Genomic DNA, 16,802 nt, shown 5'->3' with positions numbered 1-16,802 from the left:
GTTTCCGGTACTCGCCTTTGCTTGGTGATTGTGTTGCTATTGGAAATTTACACCTCCGTCTCAGTCATCAGAAACCCATTCTGGATCCTTTCTCGACCTCACTGGTACTCTCACCGAAACAGACTGCTCTGGTCAACATCAGGGTCAACATGAAAATCCATATCACAGTCTCTTGAGGCGAGTCCATCTTACAGGAGGAGAAAAGGAGAAATTTGTAATGGGGGTATAGGAAAACAGTTTGAGGGGGAGAGAAACTTGTTACGATAATTAGTTCTCTAGTCTTGTTGTTCTTAAGGTGCTGTCTCTCAGTCTTCCAAACGAACATTCCGGTGATGCAATATTCCTTCCAAACCAGCGAACTTTCTGTAAGGAGCAAAAAATCTTGCATTACCATTTGTCTAACTGAAGTGTGACATACCATCTTTAAAACATGAAAACATGAGTGAGAAGAGAGAAAACAAAAAAAAACAAAAGAGAGAGAGAACAATTCATATATATATATATATATATATATATATATAACATAACACATCAATAAACAACAACAGGAAAAAAAACATTTTTCAAACATTTTAAAACATTGTCAGATCATCAGGCTGTCATATCTACATGTCCAATGGTTTCCTTGCGCAGTCCCTCCCACCAGCACCTCCATACTCCACCCTCTGTATCTGGCCAGGATACATTGATGCGGATAGGTCATGCTGGGGTTTGGTAGACTTCTGCAAAGACCAAGCAGATATGCAATGTTTGAGTCCTATCAATAATCGTCAGAGATGGGGAGAGAAAAGAAACATTTCACAGATACATTTACAACGTTTCACCCGGTCATTCCTGTGTCTTCAGGGAATGATCTCCCAATTTATTAACTGTTACCTCAGGCTTACCATCAGTCCTAATGATCACCTTTTATAATTTGGTGTGTCATATTCATGCTCATATTCATGTCTAGGGGGTCTGACTTTATGTGGGCTGTTACAGTTGCTGGCATAATGCCCTTCTCTTTTACAAAGATCACAAACCCTGGGCTTCCTCCAAGTGTCAGTGAAATGGGGTCTTGGTTGATTTGATGCCTCCTCAAACGCTTGGATGCTCATCGCCATCAACCGCTTTCCCTGTACCTCCCTGATTCCTTGGATACCATGATTATGTCGTTGTCTAGGGAGTTGATATACCTTCTGTGAATCTTTGATCATACACTTAGATCTTTCCTAGGATCTGGGAAATCAGACATGATTGATCTCAATTCTGTCCGGGACCAGGGATGGCGCATTGCACTGTCCTTGACGGGAATGATTCCCTGATCGTCAGTCTTCCCATTGGGGACTGTGATCACCCTGACAGGACTAAATTCAATTACATCACCTTGTGTTGGTCTTACAATATGGGGTACATTTGTTTGTGCGTGATATAAAACATTGTACGTACCTGTGGACACGACCTCACCTGACCCTCCGTTAGGGGGTTTGATTATTGCCTTTACCGATTTGGTCGCGTCCACCTGGATGTCTTGTGTGATGGCTGCTGGAAGGGGTGCCGACATCGGGCTGGGCTCACTTTCTTGCTTGTATTCCTGAGGGAAGTTTAACATGGGGTGCGACTTGCACAGGTTAACATTTGTGATTTTTACACTTTCATTTTTATAAACATTATTACATTTGTTACTTTCATTCTTAATACAGTTACTAAGTGCATTTTTATCGTACAACATTGTGCCATTTCTCTGCAACCATAATCCTCTCCATTGCCATGTCTCTCTTCCCAAGATGAGGGTCAGATATGTAAGTTAAATTTCTTTGCATTTCACTTTCCTGTTGCCATAACTGTAAACAATCATAATGTCTAATTCGTTGCTTCCAGGATTTTATGAGACAGATCCTTCGCCTTAAATTATGCAGTACCTCTGAGTCAAAACTACCTATCCCAGGAAATGGTGCTTTATCCCCCACAGTCATTCGTGTCCATTCATCACAAAAGGTCTCAGTGTGGGGACCATATCTTCCCCACATTACTAACCGAGCAGACCCTCGGGGTCTGCAAGCCTCTGCAGCCTGAACTCTGACTGCTAAACGTCCCTGTGTTGTGCACTTGGCTTCCATTGTGGACCTTTTTAACACAGAAAAACTTCCTAAAATGCACCAAACACAGAAGTCTACGGTGAAAGTTACCCAAGCTCTTCCACCAGCTTCTTCTACTCCGAGTACAACGAATCCGCCCCTTTTTAGCAGACCCACGTAATCGTTGCAGGCCCTACCAGCGAAAATTTCTTACTTTACACAAATCACGCTTGCATGTGCTCCCTACAACACGTATGAGGGCAATTTACCTCGTATCACGTTGCGTTATTGGTCACACCTACAACCGTGCGGTCCAATCGTACCACTTATAGACACTTGTTGCCCATAAATGGTAGGATCATTGGAGTCTCCCTACTGTGCTCCAAAACAGCCGGAGCGTAATACCACGAAAACTTTATCACACTCCGTCGCACGTTTTCACCAAGACCGTGCAAGCACGTTTTCACCTAGACCGTGCTCATCACGTATTCACCTAGACCGTGATTCACCAAGATTTACTTCTCCAAGATTTCACCAAGATTTCACCAAGAGGAGTTCAATACACTCATACCGTTTTCAACCCACACTAACATTCTATAGTTTTCTGATCAGAAAAATCATTTCCCGTAATCTGATAGCTCTCCCCAGAGGCACTACAGTAAAGTAAGGTATTTAAACTAAGTTTTGGAAACTGAACAAATGTGTGCTATTGTCTTGTGGCTTCTGTATCGCCTTACTATAAATGTAAGCGATATTTCACTATATAAACGCTTACCAAACACCACACAGTATCTTCTATGCTGTGTGCTTGTTTTTTTTTTTTTTTTACAATTACTCCCTTAAGTATTACTTTTTATCTTTTAACTATTAATAACAACAAATGTCTCAGCGCGTTATCAATGGTATGTGGCAATCAGGAGAATGAGATGTGAAAATATACGAGTGAAAATGCAATTCTAAATTTAATCTAATAACATACATTGATGTAAGCACATGCATATAGATATTTAGACCTTATTCAGTGCTTCTAATTTGCATATGAATTGCTTTTTAACTACAGTAACTCTGTAAAGGTGATTTCTTTCAACACTGCTAGGGAACAAAACCAGTCACACAGGTTCATTTGCATTTCAATGGCCATCCTGCACCAAGCAGAGTAGGGTGGTAAGGAAACCAAAAGAAAAAAAAACAAAAAACTTTGTTTTATCTGTGTATCGTTCTTAAATCAAATACTCATTCCACTATTAACTTATATCAACCTCTATCTGAACCACTCATGATTGACCATGATATAGATTAAATAAATGCATTAAAAAAAAAAACCTCATTAAATGATGATTTCTTTTTGACAGTGGATGGCTGATTATTTCCTGAGTCAACTGAAAATCAGCCGTTCAAAAAAAATTGACCTTCCCAAAATGGCCGCTGCTCCTCCCCCATCCATGAGGTTTACACAAAATGGGGGACAGACCTTTTGTCACAAAGAAAAATCATCATGCCAGCCCCTTTTAGTTATCACGCTATGCAGAGCGATTAAAAATAATTTTAAACCTATTTAAACAGACAAACCATCCAATCTGCGTGTGCAGTTGGCACCAAATAGAAATAAAAACCAGATTTACAAAGACAATAACGTACTGTTCTTACCTTCCAGTTCCCGAATTCCCTCAGCACTCCTTACCAAGTGAAGCAGGCGCTTATCTGGTCAGCACTGCGAGGGATAGCACCTTCCCGCCTTTTGCTGATCGATAATGTCTGCTAAAGTTACCTAGTGCAGATATGTGAAGACCGGATTAGCCCTCAATTGACAATGTCTATAATATTTGTCCTATTAAAAACACGTTAAAGGTTAAAGAACACAGTACGCAATTGGCGCAAAAAGTACCGCAAGGGTACTCCCTTAACTATACCTTAAGGAATGTACTTATACTGTAAACATTTGTGCAGTGACAATGTGTAGATGTAATGCAGTGTAACCTTGTTAGCTTAAAAGCTGTATGAGCGACTATGACGCTCTGAGAACCTTTATGCATTTATAATAAACAATCAAATACCGGTCTAAGGTTCTAACGCCTTTAGTGAGAGAATGAACGTTCAAAAAGAATAATACAATACAAGCTATACACTACCAAAATAACATAGAATATCTAACCAAGTAACTAACATATAATACAATAAAGACACAAGTACGTTTAAGGGGGAGGGGAGAGAGAGGGGGAGAGAGAATGGCTAACAATAACAATAAGACAATATGGTTATATGGCTGCAGAGGAACTTACACATGTGAGGAACAATCGCTGCGCAGTTAGTCAATGCTGAGAATCTTTGTGGAGAAAATACTTGAGCTTACCCAGGCTGCCTGTCCCTATATACACAACACCCAGCAACACAATTGTCCCTACAATGCCGCATGGGGCAGAAGCTAGACTCCATTTTGGGAATAACCTCCCATGATTCCAAAGACTGCACCACATGGCTGAAAGGGGGAGGGGAAAACACCCAGCAGCAGCCATTTTACTCAAACCAACTAATCTTATTCCACATTCCAATCCAACTTCCTAGAACCATCTTATTGCATACAGTCCATGTTACATGAATCACCAGATCACAATGTAACCACACATCCCAGCATGCCATTGCTACAGAACCCATATTCACAAGTAACTGCATGGCGGTATTCATGATTGACAAGATATATTATAACAAACCAGCACAATCTATTTTAAATCACCATAGGCAAACAAATACCACAAATGCTATGCTACAGGTTGTCTAATGTCCCAGCTACCATCACAGATTCCCAGATCTATCACACAAACAAGTTACAATATCCTATTTAAACCAGCACCATTGACCTTAAAGCAATCTGTCTATATTTCCTTATCTAGCCATGTGAATTCTATACTTAGCCTTCCGCTTGGAGGTCAGTCCTAGGGATGAAGCAGCCATGCTGCTGGGTGCCAGGTAGCTGTGTGAGTGAGTGAGCCCTGTGATTTCCAGTGGATAATATCATACCTGCATTCCAGCTGTGGGGGTGTGTCAACCACAGGAAGTGTGTCTTTCACAGTATGTGAGCTAGCTGTATCAGTGGCCTTGGTTATGCAAAACGATGGGTGATGACTAACACATTCCTGTCTTGTGGGAAGCTATTGTTTGGCGAATACAAAACAAAACCCTGTCTCTGGGTTTTGTTCGATATTCATGATGTCCACTTTCAGTTGAGACAATGACATCTCAGCAATCATTCTTCTGGCGACAAATCCAGCCCCATTTCGTAAACACAGGTGTTGGCCCTCCTTATTGAGTCTCAAAGCTCAGTGTAATTAAAGGCTATTGTACTCCGTCTGCGGGAAAGATACTGATTTGGAATACAATTAATCTTCAATTACTATTCCTGTGCTTAACTATGCATATGAACATGTGAAGCCCTCCCAACATGCAAGCTATTGTTTGGGGAATCTCTAAGGTCAAAGAGCCATCTTTAATATACCATACTTTGCTGAACTCAGGGGAATATTAACTTATAAAATACATTATTTTGATTTAAATATGCCGCGTGCACACACACATGAAGTGCATATATGGCAACGTGCAGCGTGATATTTTTCTGACTTTGACACCTCATAAAGGCAAGATCCAAGGAGCAATTGCTGAAGAATGTTGCGCTCTCACTGACGATTCTGCAACAACATGGTTGGCTCCTAAACTTGCCAAAATCACAGTTGGTTCCGACGACACGCCTGTCGTTCCTGGGTATAATTCTGGATACAGAATTACAGAGAGTTTTTCTTCCAGTGGAAAAGCTCTGGAAATACAGAACATGGTAAAACAGATTCTGAAACCAGCAAAAGTGTCAGTTCTTCAATGCACTCGGCTGCTGGGGAAGATGGTGGCGGCCCACGAGGCCATTCCGTATGGCAGGTTCCATGCCATGGTCTTTCAGTGGGACCTGTTGGACAAGTGGTCCGAATCTCACCTGGACATGCACCAGAAAATAATCCTATCTTCCAGGACCAGGATCTCCCTTCTGTGGTGGCTGCACAGTTCTCACCTTCTGGAGGGACACAGGTTCGGGATTCAGGATTGGATCCTGGTGACCACAGATGCAAGTCTCCGAGGCTGGGGAGCAGTCACACAAGGGAGGAACTTACAGGGACAATGCTCAAGCCAGGAAGCTTGTCTGCACGTAAACATTCTGGAATTAAGGGCCATTTACAACGGCATTCTGCAAGCGGAACATCTTCTTCGCGGTCTGCTAGTCTTGATTTAGTCAGACAGCACAACAGCAGTGGCGTACATAAACTGCCAGGGCGGAACAAAGAGCAGAACGGCGATGGCCGAGGCCACGAAAGTTCTTCGCTGGGCGGAAAGACATTCAAGCGCGCTGTCAGCAGTCTTCATTCCAGGAGTGGACAACTGGGAAGCAGACTTCCTCAGCAGACACGATCTCCATCCAGGAGAGCGGGGTCTTCATGACGAGGTTTTTGCAGAACTGACAAGTCGTTGGGGAATTCCTCAAATAGACATGATGGCGTCCCGCCTCAACAAGAAACTTCAGAGATATTGTTCCAGGTCGAGGGACCGTCAAGCAATAGCGGTGGACGCCCTAGTGACACCGTGGGTGTTTCCGTCGGTCTATGTGTTCCCTCCACTTCCATTCATTCTAAAGGTGATAAAGATTATAAGAAGAACAAGGGTTCAGGCGGTACTCATTGTTCCAGACTGGCCAAGGAGGGCCTGGTATCCAGATCTTCAGGAGTTGCCCATAGAAGATCCCTGGCCGCTTCCTCTACGGGAGGACCTGTTACAACAAGGTCCGTGCCTGTATCAGGACTTACCGCGGCTGCGTTTGACGACATGGCGGTTGAACGCCAGATCCTAGCCAGAAAGGGTATTTCAAGTGAAGTCATTCCCACTCTGCTTCAGGCTAGAAAGGAAATCACGGCAAAGCATTACCACCGTATTTGGAGAAAATATGTGTCTTGGTGTGAATCCAAGAAGGCTCCTATGGAAGAATTTCAGCTGGGGCGTTTGCTCCCTTTTTGCAAGCAGGTATGGATGCGGGCCTAAAGTTGGGCTCTATTAAAGTACAAATTTCGGCCTTATCAATTTTCTTTCAAAAAGAATTGGCTTCCCTTCCAGAAGTTCAGACCTTCGTGAAAGGTGTGCCACACATCCAACCCCCATTTGTGCCCCCAGTGGTACCGTGGGATCTTAATGTGGTATTGCAGTTCCTGCAATCTCATTGGTTTGAACCTTTACATAAGGTTGAGTTAAAATTCCTTACTTGGAAAGTAGTCATTTTGTTGGCCTTGGCATCTGCAAGGCGGGTATCTGAATTGGCGGCTTTGTCTCACAAAAGTCCCTATTTAATCTTCCATGCTGATAGAGCGGAGTTGAGAACTTGTCAGCAATTTCTGCCAAAAGTGGTTTCATCATTTCATGTAAACCAGCCAATTGTGGTGCCAGTGGCTACTGACGCCTTGGCGGAGTCTAAGTCTCTCGATGTGGTCAGAGCTTTGAAGATCTATGTCGCCAGGACGGCGCAGCTTAGGAAAACAGAGGCTCTGTTTGTCCTGTGGGCTCCCAACAAGATTGGGGCTCCTGCTTCTAAGCAGACTAATGCGCGCTGGATCTGTAATACGATTCAGCAGGCTCATCTACGGCAGGATTGCCGTTACCGAAATCGGTAAAAGCCCATTCTACCAGAAAGGTGGGCTCATCCTGGGCGGCTGCCCGAGGGGTTTCGGCATTACAGCTTTGCCGAGCTGCTACTTGGTCGGGTTCAAACACCTTTGCGAAGTTTTACAAGTTTGATACCCTGGCTAAGGAGAACCTCTTGTTTGGTCAATCGGTGCTGCAGAGTCATCCACACTCTCCCGCCCATTCTAGACCTTTGGTATAAACCCCATGGTTCTTGAAGCATCCCCAGCATCCTCTAGGACGTATGAGAAAATAGGATTTTAATACCTACCGGTAAATCCTTTTCTCTTAGTCCGTAGAGGATGCTGGGCTCCCGTCCCAGTGCGGGCTGTATCTGCAGTCTGGTTTTGGTTACTCTCATGTTGAGTTAAGTACAGTCAGTCTGTGGCTGATGTTGGTCATGCCGTTGCAATAGTTGTTGTTGAATGCCATGTTGTATGGCGTGTCTGAGGTGTGAGCTGGTATGTATCTCACCTTAGTTTTAAAAATTAAATAAATCCTCTTCCTCTAAATGTCTGTCTCCCTGGGCACAGTTCCTATAACTGGAGTCTGGAGGAGGGGCATAGAGGGAGGAGCCAGTTCACACCCCTTCTAAAGTCTTAAAGCGCCCATGTCTCCTGCGGATCCAGTCTATACCCCCCCATGGTTCTTGAAGCATCCCCAGCATGGTTCTTGAAGCATCCCCAGCATCCTCTACGGACTAAGAGAAAAGGATTTACCAGTAGGTATTAAAATCCTATTATCCTTAGGCTTGACGGGAGCAGTAGAGATACTTGGTTGCGGCTCGCATCGCTTGCTCACCCGCCTGGCTTTCTTTCATTGTCTATAGGCTCTCTTACGCTCAGCCTCGGACATTTTGGGCATGTTCGATTCCGTTTGACTCATTATTTCTTCTTGTTTGCATTTGCGGTAGGCTTGAACTTTCCTTAAATAAAGATGTTTTGGACATTTTCGCAAAGTTCTCAACTATTTCACTATTTTTCACACACCTAATCAAGTTTTCTCACAAATACTATTACAGATATTGATAGAGCTCGCGTAGACGAAATGAATGACACCTAGTGGTACGTGCTATTACGCGGCGCTCCCGAGTTATACTATCAGCTGAGCGCCGATTACAACACAGAATGGAAGACGCGGACGCCGTCTACTGTTGTGTCATCTGACCTTCAACTCTATTTTTGGACCTTCCTCTCTTCAACTCAGTTATTAGTTTTGAAATTATTGTAGGAAGTCTGGTGTACACTTTTTTTTGGGACACACAGATTTTCACTAAGGGACCCAGTCCTGGAACAAAACTATACACGTATTCTTTGTCAAAAAAGATATTGAATGCAAAATGCATGGCCGAAGTCCCTGTATCTCCCAACCTCTGCACCTAGAAGGATTAGAAAGATGGGAGTCCCCTATTTCAAAATATGTGCCACCACTAGAGATTATTGCCTAGTGATCAGTTTGTTCACTAGGTAAAACCACCTGCATTACCGAAAGATCATGGAGTCCAGAGATGGGAAGTACCCCCCAACATGGCATACATAAAATCAGGGCCACCCATTTTAGAAAGAGAAAGTACCCTCTGTGAAATAATAGGTACCCCGAGTACTTATTGTCTGGTGATCACCTATGATCACCAGACTTTGTTACCTGTGTTACTGAAAATGTATGTTTTCCTTATATGGGGGAGGGTAACATGCGCCCTCATCCCCATAATAACACCAGCTACTTTGTGGGGACCTATATTTGAAAGAGGGACGTCCACTCTTTCACATTATATTACCAACTAGTAGCCTTTGTCTGGTGATCATTTGTGATCACCAGACAATTTTACCTTGTGCTACAGAAAATAGACGTCTTCCGTGTATGGGTGAAAGGGCACTTAGTGCCCTATCACACCCATAATTACAGCTGTAAATTAGGAGGCACCCTCAAATATGAAGGAGGGGACTTCCCTTTTCCAAATTATGTGACCCAACTAAGCAGTTATAGTCAGATAGTATCGCCAAGCAATATGAAAAAAAATATATTTTTCATCCATACTGGCTCGTACACACGTGGAGAGGGGCAGTTTAAGAGAGGAGAGGTCCCATGTGCATTCTATATGGCTTTTATTACCAGCTCTCTTATATATTTGCCAGTTGTACTTTAGGTTTATGTTTTTTTCCTTAAATGAAGTGTAAGTAATTATGCAAATTAGTACCAAAAAGGGAGTAGAGCTTTTACCAACTGAGCACATTGAGATATTACCATAAATTACACTTTCATTCAAAGTTTTAAAATTGCATTTTGACTAAATTATGAAGTCTATTTATTAGCTAACAATTTACATAATTTACATATTGTAGAGAACTGTTAAGGGGGGTACACACGGAGAGATCTGTGTTTAAATTCTAAGCAATCTGACTAGATTGCTTAGAAGTTAAGCACGGATCTCTCCATGTGTATGCCCCATGTGTATTGCCAGTGCTAGATTGGCCTGCATGCAGGCTCAATCTAGCACATCGCTCTTTCACCGCTGGGTGAAATGAGCGCCCCCTACGCTCAGCACACATCACGCTGTGCTGAGCAGGGGGAGAGATGTATGCTGAGTGGTCTGTGACAGATCGCTCAGCACACATCTCTGGATAAAATCTCAGGTGTGTTCTTCACAAACAGTGCAGTGATGCTGATCTCTGTCCTCTGTACATTAGGCATGGACTTTCCAAAAGCAGCAGCATGAAATTCATCTGATGTTCTACAAACAATACATTTCTAGGAGCCAAAAGTCTTTGCAAGTGGCTCTGCAGAAGACTGACAGCCAGGAGAAGTATTATATACTTTGTCTGTTGTCATTGTTACGTTTTTGTCCTATCAGTGCTGCACTGCACCAGCTTTTCTTCTGTAATATATTTCTGTAAATATATCTCTTACATGCCATTATTCACAAATATTCCTTGCCCCACAGTGAACTGAAAACTCTAAAGAAGGAAAATGCTGAGCTTAGATCTTTGGTCTCTCATCTGAAGGTGAGAAAGAAACAAGGTGTTGATTTATAATTCTTCCTTTTTACAGCATTTCAGTAGTTTAAAAACAAGTGACAGTCTAATCATGAAATTATTATTTCTTATGATATGGTAATATATTAAACGTAAAAACATAATTGTTTCCTAAAATTTGTGGTTGAAAATCCTACACTTTATCTGTCTTTCTCCATGTCCCTTTTCTGATAGCTCTCGCCCAATACCAATGGAATTTTATACCAAGAACAGGGAAGAAATAACTTGGAGTAATAGTTTTTGAACAATTATAATTTCTCCTAGTGCAGTTTTAGGAGAGTAATGAGAACTTAGTTATAAGTTTATCTTTATTTTTTAAGAATCCAAGTAACAGTTAAGGCTAGTACACACTTTCTTATTTCCCCAGAGATGTGTGCTGAGCGATCTGTCACAGACCACTCAGCACACATCTCTCCCCGCGCTCAGCACAGCGTGATGTGTGCTGAGCGAGGGGGGAGCTCAATTTCAATGAGCGATGTGCTAGATTGTGCCTGGATGCTCATTAGATTGATGATATCTTATAGATCCAGTTGCTTTTCTGCCTAAGTAAAGGGTGGTTGATAGAAATGAGTCTTGCAAAAATGAGATTTCTTGTTGTGCTAAACATTGAACTTGAATATAGGAAGACTACATATCTTGGTCATGATCTAAGGAAAACAGGTAGCGCAGAGCCTCTTTCCTTCCAAAAAAATGGCCTGCTTCTTGTATAAAGAAGTGCCAGTATTTGAGAGTTGGGCTATATTTTCAATAGCATTTTCTCTAACGTCCTAGTGGATGCTGGGGACTCCGTAAGGACCATGGGGAATAGCGGGCTCCGCAGGAGACTGGGCACTCTAAAGAAAGATTTAGTACTATCTGGTGTGCACTGGCTCCTCCCTCTATGCCCCCTCTCCAGACCTCAGTTAGAATCTGTGCCCGGCCGAGCTGGGTGCTCCTAGTGGGCTCTCCTGAGCTTGCTAGAAAAGAAAGTATTTTGTTAGGTTTTTTATTTTCAGAGAGCTTCTGCTGGCAACAAACTCTCTGCTACGAGGGACTGAGGGGAGAGAAGCAAACCTACTCACGGCAGCTTGGTAGCGCTTCTTAGGCTACTGGACACCATTAGCTCCAGAGGGATCGAACACAGGTACCTAACCTTGATCGTCCGTTCCCGGAGCCGCGCCGCCGTCCCCCTCGCAGAGCCAGAAGAACAGAAGCAGCAGAAGCATGAAGACATCGAAATCGGCGGCTGAAGACTCCTGTCTTCACTTAAGGTAGCGCACAGCACTGCAGCTGTGCGCCATTGCTCCCACAACACACCGCACACTCCGGTCACTGTAGGGTGCAGGGCGCAGGGGGGGGCGCCCTGGGCAGCAATTAAGTACCTTTTTGCAAAAAGAGACATATATACAGTCTGGGACTGTATATATGCCCGAGCCCCCGACATTTTTTACACATTAAAGCGGGACAGAAGCCCGCCGCTGAGGGGGCGAGGCCTTCTTCAGCACACCAGCGCCATTTTCTCTTCACAGCTCCGCTGGAAGGACGCTCCCCAGGCTCTCCCCTGCAGTATACAGGTGCATTAAAGGGTAAAAAAGAGAGGGGGGGCACATAAATGTAGGCGCAGTATATATATATATATATATATATATATATATATTAACAGCAGCTACAGGGTAAACATAAAGGTACAGTGTAATCCCTGGGTTATATAGCGCTGGGGTGTGTGCTGGCATACTCTCTCTCTGTCTCCCCAAAAGCCTTTGTGGGGTCCTGTCCTCAGTCAGAGCATTCCCTGTGTGTGTGCTGTGTGTCGGTACGCCTGTGTCGACATGTTTGATGAGGTAGGATACGTGGAGGCAGAACAAGTGCAGCTGAGTGTGGTGTCGCCGCCGATGGTGCCCACACCTGATTGGATGGATATGTGGAAGGTGTTAAATGATAATGTAAACTCCTTGCATAACAGATTGGATAAAACTGTAACTGGGGGGCAGGCAGGGTCTCAACCCATGCCTGATCCTACAGCGCAGAGGCCGTCAGGGTCCCAAAAGCGCACACTATCCCAGATAGTTGACACAGATGTCGACACGGAATCTGACTCCAGTGTCGATGACGATGAGGCAAAGTTGCAGCCTAAAATGACTAAAGCCATCCGCTACATGATTGTAGCTATGAAGGATGTATTACACATTTCTGAGGAAAATCCTGTCCCTGACAAGAGGATTTATATGTATGGGGAGAAAAAGCATGAAGTGACTTTTCCCCCTTCACATGAATTAAATGAATTATGTGAAAAAGCGTGGGATTCCCCTGACAGGAAGGTGATAGTTTCCAAGAGATTACTTATGGCGTATCCTTTCCCGCCAACGGACAGGTTACGCTGGGAATCCTCCCCTAGGGTAGACAAGGCGTTGACACGCTTGTCTAAGAAGGTGGCCCTGCCGTCTCCGGATACGGCCGCCCTAAAGGATCCTGCGGATAGAAAGCAGGAAGCTATCCTGAAGTCAGTTTATACACATTCTGGCACACTGCTGAGGCCAGCAATTGCTTCGGCCTGGATGTGTAGTGCGGTAGCTGCATGGACGGATTCTCTGTCTGAGGAGTTAGATACCCTGGACAGGGACACTGTTCTACTGACCCTGGCACATATTAAGGACGCGGTCCTATATATGCGGGATGCCCAGAGGGACATTTGCCTGCTGGGCTCTAGAGTTAACGCAATGTCCATTTCTGCCAGAAGGGTCTTATGGACTCGGCAATGGACAGGGGATACCGACTCTAAAAAACACATGGAGGTTTTACCTTATAAGGGTGAGGAATTGTTTGGGGACGGTCTCTCGGACCTAGTTTCCACAGCTATGGCTGGGAAGTCAAATTTCTTGCCTTATGTCCCTCCACAACCTAAGAAAGCACCGTATTACCAAATGCAGTCCTTTCGTTCTCAGAGGAGCAAGAAGGTCAGAGGTGCGTCCTTTCTTGCCAGAGGCAGGGGTAGAGAAAAAAGCTGCACCACGCAGCTAGTTCCCAGAAACAAAAGTCTTCCCCGGCTTCCACTAAATCCACCGCATGACGCTGGGGCTCCACAGGCGGAGCCAGGAGCTGTGGGGGCGCGTCTCCGACATTTCAGTCACCAGTGGGTTCGCTCACAGGTGGATCCTTGGGCTATACAAATTGTATCTCAGGGATACAAGCTGGAATTCGAGGTGATGCCCCCTCACCGTTACCTAAAATCGGCCTTACCAACTTCCCCCATGGAAAGGGAGATAGTGGTGGAGGCAATTCACAAACTTTTTCTCCAGAAAGTGGTGGTAGAGGTCCCCCCCCTTCAACGGGGAAGGGGCTACTATTCCACTATGTTTGTGGTACCGAAACCGGACGGTTCGGTCAGACCCATTTTAAATTTAAAATCCCTGAACATTTATCTGAAGAAATTCAAGTTCAAAATGGAATCGCTCAGAGCGGTCATTGCAAGCCTGGAGGAAGGGGATTTTATCGTGTCTCTGGACATCAAGGATGCTTACTTGCATGTCCCCATTTATCCGCCTCATCAGGAGTACCTCAGGTTTGTGGTACGGGACTGTCATTACCAATTCCAGACGTTGCAGTTTGGCCTGTCCACGGCACCGAGAGTTTTTACCAAGGTGATGGCGGAGATGATGGTGCTCCTTCGGAAGCAAGGGGTTACAATTATCCCATACTTTGACGATCTCCTCATAAAGGCGAGGTCCAGGGAGCAGTTGCTGATCAGTGTAGCACACTCTCAGGAAGTGTTGCGTCAGCACGGCTGGATTCTGAACATTCCAAAGTCGCAGCTGATTCCTGCGACGCGTCTGCCCTTCCTGGGCATGATTCTGGACACCGTCCAGAAGAAGGTGTTTCTCCCGGAGGAGAAGGCTCAGGAGCTCGTGACTCTGGTCAGAGACCTCCTAAAGCCAAAACAGGTGTCGGTGCATCGCTGCACGCGAGTCCTGGGAAAGATGGTGGCGTCATACGAAGCCATTCCCTTCTGCAGGTTCCGTGCGAGGATCTTTCAGTGGGATCTGCTGGACAAGTGGTCCGGATCGCATCTTCAGATGCATCGGATTATCACCCTGTCCCCCAGGGCCAGGGTGTCTCTTCTGTGGTGGCTACAAGGTGCTCACCTCCTCGAGGGCCGCAGATTCGGCATACAGGACTGGGTCCTGGTGACCACGGATGCAAGCCTCCGAGGGTGGGGGGCAGTCACTCAAGGAAGAAACTTCCAAGGGTTGTAGTCAAGTCAGGAGACTTGTCTGCACATCAATATCCTGGAACTAAGGGCCATATACAACGCCCTAAGTCAAGCGGAGCCTCTGCTTCGAAACCAACCAGTGCTGATTCAGTCAGACAACATCATGGCAGTGGCCCATGTAAACCGCCAGGGCGGCACAAGAAGCAGGGTGGCAATGGCAGAAGCCACCAGGATTCTTCGGTGGGCGGAGAATCACGTACTAGCACTGTCAGCAGTGTTCATTCCGGGAGGGGACAACGGGGAAGCAGACTTCCTCAGCAGACACGACCTCCTCCCGGGAGAGTGGGGACTTCATCAAGAAGTCTTCACGCAGATTGCAAATCGATGGGAACTGCCACAGGTGGACATGATGGCGTCCTGTCTCAACAAAAAGCTAAAAAGATATTGCGCCAGGTCAAGGGACCCTCAGGCGATAGCTGTGGACGCACAAGTAACACCGTGGGTGTTCCAGTCGGTCTATGTGTTTCCTCCTCTTCCTCTCATACCAAAGGTGCTGAGAATTGTAAGAAAAAGAGGAGTGAGAACAATACTCATTGTTCCGGATTGGCCAAGAAGGACTTGGTACCCGGAATTGCAAGAAATGCTCACAGAGGACCCATGGCCTCTGCCTCTCAGACAGGACCTGTTACAACAAGGGCCCTGTCTGTTCCAAGACTTACCGCGGCTGCGTTTGACGGCATGGCGGTTGAACACGGGATCCTAGCAGAAAAGGGCATTCCGGAAGCAGTTATTCCTACGCTGATAAAGGCTAGGAAGGACGTGACAGCAAAACATTATCACCGTATATGGCGAAAATATGTTGCTTGGTGTGAGGCCAGGAAGGCCCCTACAGAGGAATTCCAACTGGGTCGATTCCTGCACTTCCTACAGTCGGGTGTGACTATGGGCCTGAAATTAGGGTCCATAAAGGTCCAGATTTCGGCCCTATCCATTTTCTTTCAAAAAGAACTGGCTTCACTGCCTGAGGTTCAGACGTTTGTTAAGGGAGTGCTGCATATTCAGCCTCCTTTTGTGCCACCAGTGGCACCTTGGGATCTTAACGTGGTATTGGCTTTCCTGAAATCCCACTGGTTTGAGCCACTTAAGACGGTGGAGCTAAAGTATCTCATGTGGAAAGTGGTCATGCTGTTGGCCCTAGCCTCAGCTAGGCGTGTGTCAGAATTGGCGGCTTTGTCATGTAAAAGCCCCTATCTGGTTTTCCATATGGACAGGGCAGAATTGCGAACTCGACCGCAGTTTCTGTCAAAGGTGGTGTCATCTTTTCATCTGAACCAACCCATTGTGGTGCCTGCGGCTACTCGTGACTTGGAGGATTCCAAGTTGCTTGATATAGTCAGGGCTTTGAAGATCTATGTTGCCAGGACGGCTGGAGTCAGGAAGACTGACTCGCTGTTTATCCTGTATGCATCCAACAAGCTGGGTGCTCCTGCTTCAAAGCAAAGCATTGCTCGCTGGATCTGTAACACGATTCAGCAGGCTCATTCTGCGGCTGGATTGCCGCATCCAAAATCAGTAAAAGCCCATTCCACAAGGAAGGTGGGCTCTTCTTGGGCGGCTGCCCGAGGGGTCTCGGCATTACAGCTTTGCCGAGCTGCTACTTGGTCGGGTTCAAACACATTTGCAAAGTTCTACAAGTTTGATACCCTGGCTGAGGAGGACCTGGTGTTTGCCCATTCGGTGCTGCAGAGTCATCCGCACTCTCCCGCCCGTTTGGGAGCTTTGGTATAATCCCCATGGTCCTTACGGAGTCCCCAGCATCCACTA

At 45.4% G+C, this 16,802-nt stretch overlaps 1 protein-coding gene across 3 annotated transcripts in view; it reads left to right on the top strand.

Moving 5' to 3' along the window:
• RNF212B (ring finger protein 212B) overlaps positions 1-16,802 on the top strand; it is a 368,589-nt gene that overhangs the window by 193,329 nt on the left and 158,458 nt on the right. For all 3 annotated transcript variants that reach the window (XR_010171594.1, XM_063913630.1, XM_063913629.1), the window contains 2 exons: positions 10,448-10,563; positions 10,702-10,762. Coding sequence is in view for 2 of the 3 variants with exons in the window: in XM_063913630.1 (XP_063769700.1) it covers positions 10,448-10,563; positions 10,702-10,762 (177 nt within the window). In the remaining variant the exon portion in view is untranslated. The remainder of the gene's footprint in view (positions 1-10,447; positions 10,564-10,701; positions 10,763-16,802) is intronic.

This window comes from Pseudophryne corroboree, chromosome 1 (genome assembly GCF_028390025.1).
Source record: "Pseudophryne corroboree isolate aPseCor3 chromosome 1, aPseCor3.hap2, whole genome shotgun sequence".
Lineage (NCBI taxonomy): Eukaryota > Metazoa > Chordata > Amphibia > Anura > Myobatrachidae > Pseudophryne > Pseudophryne corroboree.
This window is presented reverse-complemented; position numbering and strand designations above follow the sequence as displayed.